This window comes from Colobus angolensis, unplaced genomic scaffold (genome assembly GCF_000951035.1).
Source record: "Colobus angolensis palliatus isolate OR3802 unplaced genomic scaffold, Cang.pa_1.0 Scaffold32, whole genome shotgun sequence".
NCBI lineage: Eukaryota > Metazoa > Chordata > Mammalia > Primates > Cercopithecidae > Colobus > Colobus angolensis.
Window position 1 is genome coordinate 580,000 of NW_012116488.1, and position 18,050 is coordinate 598,049.

Genomic DNA, 18,050 nt, shown 5'->3' on the forward strand with positions numbered 1-18,050 from the left:
TTCAGTTTCAATTACTGTCTAAGTTTCCAGTGACCTCTGTGGACCCACTGGTTATCTGGACATGTGTTGGTCTCATGACCTCCTGCTGTGTAGCCACCATCACTAGCTTCACAGCATGCAGCACCTACCATCTGCTACTGCCATGATCTCATGCCAGGGCTTGGCTGGGCTCAGCCGGGTGGTTCTTGCTGGGATCTGTCAGGCCATTGCTGTCGGGCAGCGGCTGCAGCTGGGTGCACCCCGCCCTGAAGGCTTCCTCCCTCCCAGGGCTGGCATGCTGGCCGGAAGGCTTCAGCAGCTGGGTCCTTGAGCATCTATCAGCATCTTTTGGGTCGCTCCAGACATTTCTCCAGCATAGAGGCTTCAGGGTGGCTAGGTGTTCTGCATGATGGCCGAAGTCTCTGAAGGCCATGTCCCTGGCCTCTGATGTGGCTGATGGCTCAGCATCTGATCTGCTTGGAGAGAGCTCCACGTCCACTAGAAAGAACGAGGGCTTTGCAGTGTCACTCAGGCCAGGTGATGGTCACGTTCCTTCAGGGCCTCTAGGAATCAAAGGCCAGGATAGATTTACACATTCAAGAAATTTTGGGAAATACTTATGAAGGACAAAAGGGTTAGAAAGCAGGAGCAGGCAGAGTAAAGCTGCCAGCCTCGATGCAAGCCTGGCATCTGTGGGAGGAAGGGCATCTGCCACACCCATGGCCCAGGGCAGAGTGCCTATCTGAGGCCGAGGTGGGCAGAAATGGCTGGCTCTACACCACTCTATACTCAACATGGACTGGGGACAGCTGGGAGGGGGCAGCAGCTGGCTGGGAGAGGGGCCTTCTCTCTTGGGTCAGGTCCTCTATCAGTAGTATTTGGCACAGGAGCCCAACATGGCATGATGGACCCCAGCATGCCCCATGTTTGCACTGGCTCTGCTCCTGAGCCACTCCAGTAGGGTGCTCCTGGGGGCACCTGTCCTCCTGCCAGCTGTCCCTGCAGACCAGCTCCAGCTCAGCTCCTTTGCCTAGGCCTGTTCCTGTGCAGCCACACTCGCTGTGAAAGGCCTGCATCTCAGCCTGGGAGGGCAGGGGGCCTCAGTCAGGCCTTAATTCCTCACTGTACTTCACCCCCAACCCAGAGAAGCTGCTTTCCTGCATCTGCTACTTCAGGGCCTGTGAAGTAAGTCTTTATTGAAAAACAAAAAACAAAGAGGCCAAGGCAGGAGGATTGCTTGAGCTCAGGAGTTCAAAACCAGCCTGGGCAACATGGCAAGACCCTTTTAGTAGTTAACCAACTTTTACTAGTTAATTCTTTTTTTATTCTTTTTTTTTTTTTTTTTTTTTAAGACAGGGAGTCTCACTCTGTTGCCCAGGCTGGAGTGCAGTGGTGTGATCACAGCTCACTGCAATCTCCAACTCCTGGGCTCAAGCAATCCTCCCACCTCAGCCTCCTGAGTAGCTGGACTACAGGTGAGCGCCACCACACCAGGCTAATTTTTTTTTACTTTTTGTAGAGATGAGGGGGTCTCACTATATTGCCCAGCCTGGTCTCAAACTTCTGGCCTCAAGCGATCCTTCCACCTCAGCCTCTCAAAGTGCTGGGATTACAGGTTTTTCTTCTTCAGATAACTGGTGTAGTTTCTGTATCCTGGCTGATAATACCTTCATTTTTAAAGAATATATATATATATTTTTTGAGATGGAGTCTCACTCTGTTGCCCAGGCTGGAGTGCAATGGCATGATCTCGGCTCACTGCAACCTACCCCTCCCAGGTTCAAGTGACTCTCTTGTCTCAGCCTCCTGAGTAGCTTGTATTACAGGCATGCGCCACCACGCCAGGCTAATTTTTGTACTTTTAGTAGAGACAGGGTTTCTCCATGTTGGCCAGGCTGGTCTCAAACTCCTGACCTCAGGTGACTCACCTGTCTCAGCCTCCCAAAGTGCTGGGATTACAGGTGTGAGCCCCTGTGACCGGCCTTAAGAGTATTTCAAGGTACGTGAACTTCTAGTTTGACCTTCCTTTTCCCTTCAGCACCGCAGATGTGGGTCCATGGCCTTCTGGTGGGAAGTGAGCCACTGTTCCTATCATTGCTTCTCTATACGAATCTCCTGTTTCCACCCTAGCTGCCTTTAAGGCCTGTAGTATGTGTTCAGGTACGGTTTTCTCCACATCACCTCCTTGCAGTTACAGAGATTCTTGGATCTGTGGATCTGATTTCTGAACTTCATGAATTTCAGAAAGTTCTTAGCGATTCAGTCTTGGAATATTTCTTCTTTCTTCTCTCCTGCTCCTGCTCTGGGACTCCAGTTCCACCCAGTTCGGCCTTCTGACTCTGGCCCGCACATCTTGGACCCTCTGTCGTTTTCCCTCCCCTCTCTCTGGGTTTGGATCTTCTCTAGTGACCAATCTTCACGTTAACTGATCCATTCCTCTGTGGTGTCCAGTCTGCTATTAAACCCATCTAAAGAGGATTCATTTATATACTATTTTTTCATTTCTAGCATCTTCGTTTTGTTCTTTTCTGAAGTGTCCCTGTTTCTGCTGAACGTCTCTATCACTTCGTGAATGTCACCTGCTATTTCCACAGGCCCTCCCCACCTCCCCCAGAGTTCCTTCAAAGCCCTTGACTTCAGTTTTACCACTGGGGCTGTCTCTGCTTCTGCTGTTCACTGTGGCTCACGTTTTCTTGCCTTTTCATGTGTCTTGTAATGTCTTATTGTAGGCTAGACAGTTCACATAAAAGAACAATAGAGGCTGAAGCAAACAATGTTTATTTCCAGCGAGGGGCACGTGCCTTCCGCTGTGAGGCTGCCAGAGTGGGGACGGAGCTGTCCTTTCCTGTAGTTGAGCTGGTTCTGGACTTCTCTGCAGCTGTAGTTAAGCCTTCAGATGCCCTGAGGGTGGATCAGGGCGCGGCTTCGGTGGGGTCTGAGCTCTGAGCACAGCGATTGTGGACATCAGCCTGTGTGTCGCAGCCAAGCCACCGGCTTTGGGGCCTGCACGATTTCTCTGTTCTTCAGCCGGACTGCCGTCCTTTTTGGCCACTGGGGGCTTCCTTTGCTCTCCATTCCAGCCCCTTGCCTGGTGCCCGGGGCGTCCTGCAGCCCTGCTGCCTCTTCCTCAGCCTTTGGGGGCTTGCCTCCTGCCCACTCTCCCAGCTCCCACGCTGGGCCTCCAGACTTTGGGAACAAAAATCCCAGCATGTCTGTGAGAGGGGCGTTCTTGGGGAGTGTCTGTCAGCTCCCTGCCCTCACTCCCAGCTTTTGGCACTTTCTTTCTGAGCGCTCAGTGTGCACCTGAGCGGGGCCGGGGAGCTTTGAACCTGTCTGTTGCAGGGTCCTCCAGACCCTGGGGGCTTGGCAGCCGCATAGTGGGCGAGCCGTTTGCATGCATGTTGCCTGGTCCCTCCTTACCTGACTCTGTGAGGGTCCTCCTCCTCTCACTCGCCTCTGCAGACGAGAGCAGCAGGGCCTCTCTTCTCTACTGGGCACCACAGAAGTCAGGTTTGGAACCTGTTGCTTCTGAGGTTCCTGTAAGGCCACAGGGAGGTCAGGAGAAAGGCTTGGCCTTCTGAGGTCTGTGGGTCACCAACATCCAGCCAGGTGAGGAGCAAGGGCCACCACGGGTGACATCGTGATGCCGTGGCACAGTCTGAACCCGAATCTTGGAAGGGAAGGAGCAGGATGGAATATTTTGGCTTGTTAAAGTCTAACTTTTAAAGGTTAGGAAACCAGGCATCTCCTGGAGGGGCTTTGTAAAGGGGCCCAAAAGACAGTGCCTTTGAAGGAAGCTGCATGTTAGAAAAAGTCTAAATTCCCAGTTTCACCTGGCTGAAAATGAAAAATAAAAACAGCTTTCCAAAACATGTGATATCCAAAAACAAACAAAAAGGAATGATCCTCATCACAGACCTAAAGCCACATGCAGCATGGTGCTGGCTGTGCAGCTGGGTGGCTGAGGCCATGGTGTGTACAGGGACATCCACCTCCTCCTCCCTTATGATGGAAACTCCTGCCCATCACTGCACACATCCCACTGATAACCACGGCAACATGGAGGCTGTGGTCCCCCGTGTGGCCTTGGCTGGAACAGAGATAGCCAGGGTGGCTACTTGCTTAGACTTCAGGCCTCCCCTGGGGACAGGATTTCAGGTATCAGTCCCCCCAGCTGATGAAGCAGTGAGAACAGGCTTATCTAGGCGGTTTTATTTAATAAAATTTTACAAAAGTCAGGGCTGACTTCTTGGCTCTGCCGTTCGAAGAGCACAGTTTTCCTTAGCAGATAATTAGGGGAAGCCATGGGCCCACCAGAAGCTCTCGCAGGCCAGTGGTGCGACTTCCTGTCCATAACCATGAGGGAGAAAGGCCTGTCCTTGAGGCTGCTGGGCAGAGGCCCGGGCAGTGAGTGAGGGCACCTGCGAGGCTTTGAGGAAACTGCACACCTGCACACCCTCATGGTGCCCTGACCACATGGCAGCCAGGGCCAGGGCAGAGTGTGACAGCCAGAGGGTTTCTGAGCACTCTCAACAGCTGTCTCTCTGGTGACATTTCAGCGCCTTCCCCTTTTCCTCTGAACTCATGGATTTGACCACAAGTTGTTCCCCCTGGCCTAAGCAGCCCAGAAGCCATGCCCAGGGTCCATCCCTGGGTACCCCCCGCCAGGTGCCAGAAGCATTCACATGGGCCAGGGGGCCCATGGGTGCCACCTGGACTCCGACAGCCTGCCATGGCACCCAGAAACCTCTGTTTCCCCACAAGGACTGGCTCTGCCAAGGACACATCCTCCATCTCCTGGTCAGACCTGAGATGAGCCCAGAGCACAGGACAGGTCCCGTTGGAGAGATCCCAGGAATGGGCCTGGCATCTGGAAAACAGCTCCACAGACACTTCTGGTTTCCACATCAACCCAACCAGGAAGAAAATGAAAAATTCCTCACGAAGGTACAGAGTCCTCCTGGTTTTAGCAAATGTCGCTATTAAAGAGTGTCAGTTTGAGCGTGCGTGGCGTGAACATCTTTTTCCTTGGAATAGTGATGTGCTGGCCACCTCCGCATGAGGGGGTCTTCAGGAAGCGGCTGCATGGCATCAGCCTCCCCTGTCTGCTGCCAGGCGGCCCCGAGAGCTGAGATGAGAGGACAGCAGTCAGGCACGCGCACCCCCGGCAATGAGAAACGCTGGCTTGGGCGTTTGACCCTGGCCGCCCCGGCCCTCGGCCCCCTAGTGTTCTCTCCTTGGTTCTCCTCTTAGAAACCTTCTCATCATGAGGTGTCACCAGAGGCGCACAGGGAAAACACGCTGGGGCTCCTCATGATTGAGTCTATGGCTCTGGCCTGCAGCCAGCCCCGACGACAGCAGTGGGCCCACATCTTAGGAGGGTCTCTGGCCCTCGTGCTACGTGTCTGGCACTCCTTGGTGGAGGCTGCCACTACCCTCCACACTCACAGCCCTGCAGTGGCCACTCTTGGACTGCACCACAGACTTCCCCCAAACAGCTGTGGCTGGACGTCTGCCCCAGTACGGGCTGTTGTGAACGACACAGCCACAAACCTGTCTTGACGGCTGCTGCTCTAGGACGGCCCCTCCTGCGCTGCGGCAGCCACAAACCTGTCTTTACGGCCTGCTGCACTAGGACGGCCCTCCTGCGCTGCGGTGTTTCTCAAAAAGATGGACGGCCTGTGAAGACGGCCGATGAGGGCCCTCTTCTGTTGCACCATGACACCTGTCACCTGTATGCTGACCACCCAGGGCACCCACCCCACGTCAGCTGGGGGCAGTGCCACATTCATGCCAATTCTTGCCCAGAAGCTGACCCTGGCTGCCTCCTCTGCTATGCAACCTTCCTGCTGTCCCAGCTCAGGCTCAGGTCCTTGTCACCTTCTACCAGGCCACAGGGCAGTACTTTACCCCTGCGCCTCCCTGCATGTCACTCGTCATGCAGATGGCCGCCCATGTGTCCTCCCACCATCTCCTGGGTGTACACAATGAGCCCCGACTGTTCCAGGGTCCTGGGTCTCCAGGATGAGAGGAAACCAGGTAAGCTAGGCCTGGCCATCTCACCCCTCCTGCAATACCTGGTCTGAGAGTGGGCTCCAGACTCCAGCCCAGAAAAGCTTTTCTTCTCCCTGATAAAAGACAGCTGCAGGAAGAAGTCCCCTTCTCTCCTCATCCCCTCTTCCGCCTTGAGCTGTGATGATGTGATGAAGTGACTCTGCGGCAAGAACCGCAGCTCATGAGAAAGCTGTGGGCAGACCCTGCACCCTGCGTAAGGTAAGCGGCCTGTGACTGAGGCCGCCAGTCAGCTCAGTCCATGACAGCTGCCCAGGCGGAGTCACATCCCCTGGCCCAACAGTCACAGCCTGGTCCCGCCTCATCCTTCCAGCCTCGCCATCCACACCTGGCGTCTCAGCTTCCCTGCAGCTCCTCCTCTGCCTGGCTTCTCCTGCCAGTTCTCCTGTGTGACCCACCCATATCCTGGGTCCTCTGGCCTAAGAGTCTTTCTGGATGATATTTATATTCCTTGGCACTCTGCAATGGTGGTAACAATTTGCCTGTCTGCCCTAAATAGTAGAAATGTTTGTTTTCTGTTAAGCCCACAAGACTCAACGAAATAAAACAAGCAACTGACTCACATCAGGGAAAGCAGAGGGCTCCGCATGTGTGGACACCACCAGCGCGGTTCCCCGAGGTGTCTCCTTAGTGACCACTCACCTTGGTCTGAATCAGGGCTTTACAATGCTGGAGACGGAAGCTGCTGACAGTGAGGAGCCCTTCAGGCTCTCTGAGGTCACAATCTTCCATGATGGGGCCCTGGCCTCCAGAAAGGTTCTAAGGAGACAGACCCCCATCAGACAGCCAGTACAGGCATCATTTTGTCTCCTGTTTTCTTTTCCCCGGAGCCCTTCTACTAATTTCATTCTAAAACTGCAAAGTTCTCTCAGGCCCCTCTGCAGGTCAGGTCACCCGTGGCCCCTAGCCCTGCCACTCGTTGCCCCATCCCCGGCTCACGGGCCTCGCTTCCCTTCAGGACCTCAGCGCCCCTCAGCTGCTCAGTGGGAATAACGCCTTCACGGCCACTTTCAGACACACCCTCCACGCTGCTGCCACTCGGAGCTGGCCCACCTCTGAGCCTTCTATTCAGGCTCCCATTTCCTAGCCTCCTGGTTCTCTGTTTTCCTTGCAATGACACAGTCAGGGCTGATCTCACTGGGAACCTCTCTGTTCCTTTCTGCCCTTCACTTCCTTCCTGGCCAGCCCAATGTGGCCCACAGGCCAACAGGGCAACCATTTTCATGCCCCTGTCTTCACCAGGGCCAATCTGCCTGCCTGGCTGGCGCTTTTTGAGTTTTCCATGTTTGAAAATTTCCATAATATTTAAGAACGAAGAAAGATCCTTGAAATCTAGATTGCTGAAGGGCGGCCCTCCCTGTGGCCGGTGTTTTCTGTGACAGCCCAGGAGCTTGAGCACATGCACGGCAGTCTGCAGTCTGTGCGTGGCAGTGGTGCGTGTGGCGGTGTGCGCGCACAGCAGCAGCGGCGTGCGTGTGGCAGTGTGTGTGGTGTGTGCGCACGGCAGCAGTGGCGGGTGCATGGTGTGTGCACGCGGCAGTGTGTGGTGGCGTGTGTGCGGCAGTGTGTGTGCACTGATGCACATCTCTGTGTGCGTTGTCGGGTGCGGGCTCAGGCCTTTCCAGAGCCTTTCCCTACCTCCTGCTCTAGGCTTTGCTGGCTCCTGCCTCAAGCATTCGGGATTCATCCAACGGCCTTGACACGTTTATGGGGCCACCTAGTGGCTTTAACCCACCTGACCCCACACTTCTGCCTACACCCACCCCTTGGGCACGGCCAAGGACCACTGGCTACAGTGAAGTTCAGCCACGCTCCCAGGAGCCCTGTGTCAACCCAAACCACCTACCTTCTGCGCAGCATCTATTCCAAGAACAAGAAAGAAGTTCTCCTGGCAACGGGACTCGCTCCAGAGGCATTGAGAAGTAGACGTGGTATGTTTGCTCTGAAGGGCTCTCCAGAGTTTTCTGGATTCATTACTGGAAAACAGACGCAACTGTTAAAAGGTGACCTTGAAAGCCTTCTGAGGAGATCACTGAAGCACTGCCCAAAGCACACAACGGGGCGCCTGCCCTTTACCCCGAAGCTGAGACTCACCAGAGTTCTGTTAAGAACTCTAAGAGCAGCATTCCCGGGCTGGGCACGGTGGCTCATGCCTGTCATCTCAGCACTTTGGGATGCCGAGGCAGGCGGATCACGAGGTCAGGAGTTCAAGATCTGCCTGGCCAACATAGTGAAACCCCGTCTCTACTAAAAATACAAATATGGGCACCGGTAATCTCAGCTACTGGGGAGGCTGAGGCAGGAGAATCGCTTGAACCCGGGAGGCGGAGGTTGCAGGGAGTGGGGATTGCACCACTGCACTCCAGCCTGGGCAACAGAGTGAGACTCCGTCTCAAAAACAAATAAAAAATAATAATAATAACAACGTTCCCTGCAGGAGCACTGGCCTGCCTCGTTTATTTGTCCATTTACACTTTTATTCAAACAACACGTGCCATCCTGCAGTACCCCAACCCACCTCCCGTGCCCCCTCTACGTCTCACAGCACCTGGCCTGGAGTAGCTTACTCACTGCCACTACTGACTGTCTCCTCCAAGGAGTGGAAGCTCCATGAGGCTAGGTATTTTGCTGGTTTTGTTCACTCAAGTGCCTAGAACTGTGCCGAGTACGAAATAGATGCTCACGAACCAAGAGTACCAATGCATGCTTAGGAGAACAAATGAACAAACCAACGGTGAATGTCTACTCTGTGCCACGTCACTGCTATGTACTGCGAGGGACTGAGAAGGTCTGCCTGTAGGAAGTTCACGCTCTAGTAGAGAAGGGCACATGAGTACAAGGCCAGGTGTGGCAGCTCGCACCTGTAAACCCAGCACTCTGGGAGACCGAGGAGGGCAAATCACTTGAGCTCAGGAGTTCGAGACCAGCCTGAGCAACACAGCAAAACCTTGTCTCTACAAAAAATACAAAAATTAGCTGCGCGTGGTGTCGGGTGCCTGGAGACCCAGTACTCAGGAGACTGAGGCAGGAGGACTGCTTGAGCCTAGGAGGTGGAGGTTGCAGTGAGCTGAGATTGCGCCACTGCACTCCAGATAACTACAGAATAAGAGCAGATGTGCTAAATGCCAAACCGTTTCCAAAAAATACCCCAGTGTTTCAGAACACACAAACCATGCTCTACTCCACCCCCAAAGTACCATCCAGCCTTCTGTTCCACGAGTGTCCAGCCCTGCCAAGTCCTGACACCCAGGACTCCCCATGCCTCTGGGTCTGAGAGTCATGCGGCTGGGGACAGAGAGGTCAATACTGCCAGCACCGTGCCCACCCCCACCATCGGCTTGCTGGGACCACATTCTTGGCAGCTTTTCCCCAGGGATCATGCTTTGCAGAAGCACCACATACAGAGGGCATACTGGCCATCTAGGCAACGCTGGTTGTGGCCTTCTGGGCTCCAGGCCTCTGTCCTCAAGCCCCTGTGGAAGGTACCCTGGGGCAGGTGCTGGGTTGGACCCCAGTAGAGGCCACAGTGGGCCAGGGCTGGAGCCCAGAATGGCCTGTCTGCAGAGCTCTCTGAAAGTCCAGGCCTGCTCAGAGACACACAAATCAGCAGGCTGACCTGGCTCTCCCCTGGCTGCTGGGAGACCCACCCCACAGACCACACCGAGGGGCACGGAAGCTAGCTCTCCCCAACCTTCACTTCCCTCCTCCCTCTCAGGCCTTGGGCCAACTTACCTCGAGCTTCTCAACCACTGCTGCCTAATCCGCTAGAGCACCGTTTGTCTTTCAATGCTCAGTTGAAAGCATGTCCCTGGAAAATGGCCATCTGCAAGCGACTGCGGGTGCACTTTCCCCTGGAAGCCCACAGCCCTGCAGGCAGCACTGGGAGCACCCCTGGGGCTAGACCTGGGGCTGACAATGGGGCTCCAGAGTGTGGAGTGTTTTCTAGAACTCTGTGGCTGAGGACCACAACGCAGCCAGGGTCCGTTCAGCCAAGTCCCCCAGAAAGCCCCTGTGCCCACTGCTCAGGCCCACCAGCCACTCACACTGAGTGCGAACCTCCCACCCACTCCACCAGCACTGCACTGAGAGCCAAGGGGAGCTGGGCTCGGGTCCAACTGCTCCAGGCGAGCTGGTGGGGGAGGGGGATGAACAGGGCTCCGCGCGGAAGGCCACAGCTGGAGCAATCATGCTGCCTGCTTCTCACAGGACCCCATGACCACGGCTGGAGCAATCGTGCTGCCTGCTTGTCACAGGGCCCCGTGACCACAGACAGCAGGGACTTCGGCAGAGACGCTACTCTCTATAAACGCAAAAACAAAGCCTCACACACCTACTTTTATCCAAGAAAAGTACAAATGCAGTTGCTGTAAGAAATATTTAAGTTCATTACCACAATTTATGTACACATTCAAGGCCAGGTTTTTCTTCACTGCTTATTTCTAGGAAATGGTCTATGGTGGAAATGTCTTCAGCTGCCTGCTGGACTGCTACTTCTTGAAAAGCACACTTTAAAATGTTCTCATAGCTGAGAATGGACTGAAAGAACAAAAGCATACCGAAGTTAGGAGAAAGACATACATAACGTTACCTTATTCCAAAGAAATAATTGTGATGGAAATGAAATTTGTAATTGATCATATCATTAGTGTTACTATCACTTGACATACTCATTCCTAAAAATCACCATGTTAGCAAAATCACACAAAACCAGAGGACTCATGGGAAAGGTGGGGTTAGGGCAAAACATTCAAACTTCGTCAGTGACACATGAAAAAAGATGGCCACCCAATGTTAGTTCTGTTTTTCATGTTTGGTTAAGAAATTATATATGTGGCCAGGCGCAGTGGCTCATGTCTGTAATCCCAGAACTCTGGGAGGCCCAGCTGGGCGGATTGCGAGGTCAGGAGTTCAAGACCAGGCTGGCCAACATGGTGAAACCCCCTCTCTACTAAAAATGCAAAAATTAGCTGGGCATGGTGGTGCGTGCCTGTAATTCCAGCCACTTAGGAGGCTGAGGCAGGAGAATGGCTTGAACCCGGGAGGCGGAGGTTGCAGTGAGCTGAGATCGCGCCACTGCACTCCAGCCTGGGTGACAGAGCGAGACTCCGTCTCACAAAAAAAAAAAAAATTTTTGAGACGGAGTCTCGCTCTGTCGCCCAGGCTGGAGTGCAGTGGCCGGATCTCAGCTCACTGCAAGCTCCGCCTCCCGGGTTTACGCCATTCTCCTGCCTCAGCCTCCCAAGTAGCTGGGGCTACAGGCGCCCACCACCACGCCCGGCTAGTTTTTTGTATTTTTTTAGTAGAGACGGGGTTTCACCGTGTTAGCCAGGATGGTCTCGATCTCCTGACCTCGTGATCCGCCCGTCTCGGCCTCCCAAAGTGCTGGGATTACAGGCTTGAGCCACTGCGCCCAGCCAAAAAAAAGAAATTATACATACTACAATAAGCACAGCACTTTACCTTGGAAAAGATGAAGGCTCACAGGCTGAGTTAGTGTGAAGGGGTGGGAGGAGGGCGGTCTGAACCGGGAGAGGTCCTAACACCAGGTGTTGACAGGTGTGCTACGTCGGGGTGCTGAGCGCTGTGTGAGGGTGTGCGTGTGAGTCTCACGTATTCCAACGGGCCCCAGCTCAGCTGGGGGCAGTTTTTTGCATTCACCTACTCTTTCTTGTGAAATTTCAACTATGCTCAAATTGTTCCCTAATACATCAATCATGCTGGAAAACAAATCCTGTATTCAAAACAAGCATTACAGCAGACCTTACTCTATTAAGAGTGGATCTCATCAGGATTCCAGGGAAACTGCTTTAGAAAACAAACAGTCCAGCCCTGAGAACCTAAATATCTTTATTTCCTTCCTCACTGGTTTTATTTCTTATCTCTCGTGACGGTGTTTGGGATGAACCATTTGGGAAGAGGTGGCAGAGAAAGAGGAACAATGGAAGGAAGAAGACAGGAAGAGAAGGAGCGGAAGTGTCACCAAACAGTAAACACCCGGCAGTCTGCTCTGAAAGAGCAGGGGGCAGGGGGCTGAGGGCTGGGACCCTGGCTCCTGGACCGGTCAGACTGGGCATCACCCAATTCATTACAAGAAAGTTGAAATGTGATCATGTGATTTTAGAAGCTCTGAGACTTCTAAACTCAGCAGATAAGAATTCAGACAAAAAGCTCCTCCTCAAATGCCCTGAGCTGGGACCAGTGCAGGCCCCACCAATGGGGAGTGGACAGGCCAGGGGAGGAATGGTCAGAGAGAGTGACCCAGCTCAGGTGGCCCCCACCTGGCCTTGGTGTGACCCATTTCTGCAGCCTCCTCTGCCAACTCATTCCTTCCCTGGCCTCAGGATGGGACAGCCAACCACATGGCCAGGGACGAAGGCCAGGAGAGCAGCAGACCCTCCGAGGCTCTCAGCCCCCTCCCTGGTCAGCACGCCACAACATTTGAGGGCTGCAGGCCTCTTGGTGTGTACACATATCCCACTCAATATAGTGACCACAGCACGGCAGAAGTACCTCAGAAGGTGAGACGGCAGCAGTTCCTGTCACCCAAGGTCCACCCTGGCACGGTTGGTGAGAACTGCACTCCTTTGGGGCAGAAGTGGTTCTTGGTGGCTGGGGTTCTGTGGGTCTCTCCAGGAGTTCAAGGGACTGTGAGAATTGTCCAGACTTGGCTGAAGATTCCCGAAAGCCTTCAAACTCCCCCCAAGTGTTGCTGTGTTCCCCAGGGTCAGGATATCGGGTAACGCAGGTGGAACCGCCCTCACCGGGCAGGGAGATGCTGGCTTTCCCATCGGACAGGAGGTCGGGGCAGGTCCGTATCCATTCCAAACTGTCATCACTTAGCCTCTCAGGTGCCACTCGGAGGGAAGCGCTGGCTGCTTCCTCCCGGAGGTCACTCAAAGGCTCTCCCCGCAGCTCCTGCCGGCCTTGCATCTTGGAGCCGCCAGGCCAGCAGAGGCCCGATGGGCAGCTGCTCAGGAGACATGCACGCTGCGGTGCTGGCCGCCCGGGACTGCCCAACCTTCCCCTGCCCTGGAGAGGGCCTGGGGACGCTGCAGGAGTGCCCCGGGCTGCCCAGTGGCTGACGGTGGAAAGTGCCCACGTGCTGCTGTGGAACTGACACAAACCACAGGCACGGCCCGGTCGTCCGGGAGTCCTGGCTTCCTCCTACGCGTGCGAGCGCGGAGTCTGACACAGGGGCGTGTACCGGACCCACGGCAGGTGTGAGAGGGGCGGCCCAAAGCGGGGCTCCTGCTCTGGAGGGACCCGCGAGGGGGCCTGGGAGGTCCACGCTGGCCAGAGGGAGTGGGTGCGGCGCCCCAGGGCGTCCCGAGAGTCCCCCTCGCACGCGGCCCGCAGGGCAGCCGTGGACCGCCTGAGCCTGGACAGGGTCCCAGGTGGCCGGCTAAGCGCCTGGCCCACGGCTCCCGAGAGTCCCCGCGTGTCCTGGGTCCCGGCCCAGGCCCCGCACCCACCTTCGTCGCCGCCTCGGCAGGGCCGCGCGGGGCCAGGCCGAGAGAAACCGGCAAACAGCAGTCCCCTCCTGCCTGCGCCGCCCTGTTGCCTGGCAACGGCGTGCGCCAGCTCCGCTTCCGGCGTCCGCCGACGTAGCGTCAGCACGCATCGGGGCGTGGCCAGCGCCGGCCCCCGCCCTCCAGGCCTCGCCCCCCACCCCCGGACCCGCCTTCCCTGCCCCGTGCCGCCCCCGCTGCTGGTGGGATCGGGCTTCCCCACCGGCCGAGCCCTGGGCGCGTGGCCGCTCGAGCTTTCTGTCCGTGCTGAGTTCGCCGCCCGAGTGGTTCTTTCTTTCTTTCTTTCTTTTTTTTTTTTTGAAACGGAGTCTCTCTCTGTCGCCCAGGCTGGAGTGCAGTGGCGCGATCTCGGCCACTGCAAGCTGCTCCGCCTCCCGGGTTCACCCCATTCTCTTTCCTCAGCCTCCCGAGTAACTGGGACTACAGGCAGCCGCCACCACGCCCAGCTGAGTTTTTGTATTTTAATAAAGACGGAGTTTCACCGTGTTAGCCAGGATGGTCTCGATCTCCTGACCTCGTGACCCGCCCGCCTCGGCCTCCCAAAGTCCTGGAATTACAGGCTTGAGCCACCGCGCCTGGCCCTAGAGTGGTTCTTTCTTTATCACGACGAGCTGCCCAGGTCCCGCAGCCCCCTCTCCCTGCGCCCCGCAGCCGACCTCGCTGCGCCGCCGACCTCGCTGTGGGTGCAGCTGAGCGACGGCCCCTCCCCTCAGGACTCCAGCTCCCCCAGGCAAGAGCCAAGTCCGTCTTGCTGACTCCTGAACCCCAAAACCTCGCCCGCTCCTAACTCGTCCCCATTCCTGGGGGAAGGAGCGGCGGGGAGGCTCCACCCCTCCCTCGCAGGCCCCACGGAGTGCCCCCCTCCCTTGTCACCAGCCAGACCCAGGCAGAGCAGGGCTGGCAGACAGCCCCTCTCCAGCCACAGGACGACCAAGGAGCTAGGCTGGCCTCTGCCAGCTCCCCTCCGGGCTTCCAGGCTTTCTGCCATCTGCCCTCACCCCCAGACTCAAGGAGTCAACCTTGACTCCATCTCCTCCCTGGCCTTCCCAGATTGGCCCCCATCACTGCCTCCTCTGGGTAAGGGGAGGGCCCGGCCCTGGTGAAGCCCTGAGCCACACCACCGGCTGTCCATCCCCTATCTACCTCAGGCTCATATTTCTCCCATCCTGGGGCCTGGGGTCCTGCCTGGACTCTGTCCTTGCTTGAATCACCCCTTCCCTCCCTGGTCCTTCTCAGCCAAGCTACAGAAAAATTTAATTTTATAAATGACAAGATGAGATCACTCTCTGCACCTTAGACCCAGCCTCCTGCCCCTGCTCCTTCCTGAGGGGCAGAGCAGCTGGGCCATGCAGTATGGGAGCTCTTTGGCCAGACTGTCCAGGACTGAACCTTGGCTCGGGCACCCCAGCACCTCAGTGACCCTAAGGATGGTGATCAGGAGCTGGCTGCGTTTGTAGACCAGGCCTGGGCCTGTCTTGCTAGCTTAAGGGCAGTGTCCATTCCCACTGCTGCCCCTCATCCACTGCATTGTCCTTGCTGTCCTTGAGAGGCCCAGGGAGCTGGGAGCGGGGCAGGAGGAGTGTTGTCCTTGTGTACAGGTGGGGAAACTGAGGCCCCGCCCCAAAGGCCTGCATGAGAAGCAGAGCTGGGACAGGAACTGCTCTCCTGGTTCTCTGCAATTCCCCACTCTGTCTGGGCCTCAGCTTCCATGTGGAAAGCGTGTGGAGCACGGCACCCCCAGGGTGGCTGGAGGATACAAATGACTCATATGGGTTGATGAGCTGGTATGGAAGCTGAACAGAGCCCCACAGAGATGTCCACACCCTAATCCCTGGAACCTGTGAATATGTGACCCTGCTGGGTCAAAGATACTTTACAGATGGGCTTAAATTAAGGCTCTTGAGAGGAGGAGCGGAGCCTGGATGATGCGTGTAATCACAAAGGTCCTGAGAAGGAAGCAGGAAGGTCAGAGTCAGAGAGGAGACACAAAGATGGAAGCAGAGCTGGAGTGATACAGGACTGCAGATGCCTCTGGAGGCTGAAAGGACCAGGAAACAGATCTCCCCTGAAACCTCCAAGGGAGGCTTCCGTCCTGCCCACACCTAGAACTGGAGTTGACAAACGCGCACATGTTGTTTTCGACCACTGCGTTGGTGATATTTGGTTATGGCAGCAGCAGGGAACTAGTACACCTGAGTGACCCCTTGCAAACCACTAAAAGGTGCTGCCTAGGGGAAGCCAAGGCGCAGAGGAAATGGCAGCGGCAACCTTGACATCAGGTGTCCAACCCTGGTTGCAGGAGGAGGTGGGGCAGCCCAGGTAGCTGCTAGGCTGCCGCTGGCTTCTTGGGCCAGCTTCTGGGCAGACCATCCTGCTTCATGGCACACCCTGAAGGGCATGAGCTGAGGATAAGGCTTCCAGGTTGGCGATCGGAGCAGGCACTGCTCAAGTTGAATGGCCCAGCTGATAGGGGAGACTGGGCCAGAGAGGGTGGGTCCCCATTAAAGTCCGGGTGTGGGGGAAACATTAGCCATGACTCCCGAGGGGCATGGAGGGGCAGGTGGAGTGTGGTCAGGAGGAGGAGCCCGTGTGGCCCTCCCAGGACCTCTCCAGCCGCCTCAGTCCACCCTGAGCCCCAGCCCTGCTCAATGGGTGTGTGGGGAGCACCTTCCCTTCTGCAGAGGAGCCGACCTTTCCTACCCTAGTCTCAGGAGGCAGGGGCCAGCCTAGGTCCTGGGGCAAGTGCCACCTGTCACAGAGCCCCACAGTCATCTTGGGATCTCCCAGCATCACCTGATGAGCAAGGACTGACTGGGGAGGGGGTCCCAAGAAGCACCCAGGCATCCCGGTCCTCTGGGATCCTCAGCCCCAAGTCCTTAGGGCAAGCTGGGGAGTGTGCCTGTCCTCGCCTCTGGCAGCAGCAATGGCAGGGCTTGCAGGCGGCAGCATGGGAACCTGCTGCTGCTCAGATCCCAGGCTAGCCCACCCGGACTGCTGAGCCAGAGGGCCCGATAAAGACACGGGGGTTGAAAGAAAACCACCCGAGTGGAACGATGGCAGCACCCCGACATGCCCCACCGCTGCCACATTTCCTGATCCCAGCTGTGTGGGTGCAGAGGAAGTGGACCTGGGGACAATACCCAGGCCTGAAACGGGCACCCAGCTTTGGGGGAGAGGGAGGTGGTTAGAGGTCAGGAGTCGTGTGGTCAGGCAAGAGTAGGAGGCTGGGTGGACAAGTGTCCCCCACCTGGTCACGGGGGTTCTCCCCTATCATCTCCATGTAGAAGACTGAGCAGGGGCAGGCAGCAGCTGAGACAGTCCTAGATGCTCCCATCTCACCTCACACCCCTCCATCTGGGCATGGGGCTGGGCTGGATGCAAGGCTGTGGCTGGGGCAGGGCAGGGACCACAGCAGAGCTATTTTTGCTTATGTTGCTGCAGCTGCCGCAGCGAGCATCAATCATTGATGCTGTGGGCATCCCTGCCTGCGGAGGGTGGAGGCGAGCAGTGCCAGTCAGGCCATGGGGGCAGGGCAGCGGCTCTGCTGATGCATCAGGACCTGGGGAGCCTCGATTTCTCCCCCAGGCCCTGGCACTCAGCCTCAGAAGGCTGTGGGCAACCAGCGGGCTGGGCCGGTGTCCCCATCTCGGTGGTCCAGGGAAGAGGTGGAGGCTGCGTGCATGCAACACCTTCTCCCCAGGGTGGCACCTTCAGCAGGTGTGGGGCCTTGTATGTGCCAGGGGCGGCTGTGAGTTGGGCTTGGGCCTGGTGATGCTGTGGATGGGCGCATGAATTCCTGAGTCCAGGCCCACTTCTGTGGTCCTCCCTAGCCAGGCGTCTGTCCCCAGAGGAGCACGTGGGGAGGACACTGGAGCTAGGTGTGCTGGTGGAGCGCAGGCTTCAGCTGGTGGGAAAGGACTGGGATGGGGGCTGGTAGCCCCTCTCACCTTCTCCCATGCTCCCACAGCTGTGATCCTGGAGCCCCGTTTCATCTGCTGAGGCCCTGGTGGGCGGGTGGAGGGATTCTGGCTGGCCCCCGGGGAGCCAGTCCCCAGCCTCACATAGCCGCAGCCTGCCCGTTTGTAGGGGTACACTGCCCAAGTTGCAGGCCCTCCCAGAGGCATCTGGAGTGAGATAGAGCCCTCAGGACCCCAAGTTCCCTGAAGCGGGGAAGCTCTCTGGACAGACACCCCAAGGTGTCTTACTCAGGACACTCTCAGCTTAACCCTCAAGCTAGGAGAAGACCCCCAGAAGAAGGGTGGGAGGGGCAGTCCCCAGCTCCCCTGACAGTCACAGCCAGACTGCAGCCCCAGCACTCAGGGCGGGGCAGAGCCAGAGGCCACTGCAGAGAGACACCAGCCCTCTGTCTCAGAGTGGGCAGGGGAAGGGAGGAACGGCCTCCGGGTGGAGCAGGCCCTGCCCAGACCCCATCCTGAATCCTGGAGCCACAGGGGAGCACGGCCCAGCTGC

General features: G+C 56.7%; 1 protein-coding gene across 2 annotated transcripts; it reads right to left on the bottom strand.

Moving 5' to 3' along the window:
* Nucleotides 1-233: 233 nt before the first annotated feature.
* On the bottom strand, nt 234-13,350 carry LOC105518408 (chromosome unknown open reading frame, human C14orf79). 2 transcript variants are annotated; one of them, XM_011951387.1, is made up of 5 exons: nt 12,562-13,350; nt 10,442-10,587; nt 7,898-8,027; nt 6,694-6,810; nt 234-542 (listed from the first exon to the last, which is right to left on the bottom strand). In XM_011951387.1, exons 1-5 carry the CDS (start codon nt 12,979-12,981, stop codon nt 534-536), a joined length of 822 nt encoding a protein of 273 aa, XP_011806777.1. In that variant the 5' UTR covers nt 12,982-13,350; the 3' UTR covers nt 234-533. The 2 variants fall into 2 exon arrangements, with proteins under 2 accessions (XP_011806777.1, XP_011806776.1); XM_011951386.1 differs by lacking the exon at nt 234-542 and adding an exon at nt 4,177-5,107.
* Between the last annotated feature and the right edge of the window lie 4,700 nt (nt 13,351-18,050).

Coding starts and splice junctions, on each gene's coding strand:
- LOC105518408 (XM_011951386.1), bottom strand. CDS start 12,981: ATGCAAGGCCGGCAGGAGCTGCGGGGAGAGCCTTTGAGTGACCTCCGG. Junction 10,588..12,561: donor CTGCCGTCTCACCTTCTGAG/GTACTTCTGCCG, acceptor TTGTTCTTTCAG/TCCATTCTCAGCTATGAGAA. Junction 5,108..6,693: donor AAGCCCTGATTCAGACCAAG/GTGAGTGGTCAC, acceptor CTCTCATCTCAG/CTCTCGGGGCCGCCTGGCAG.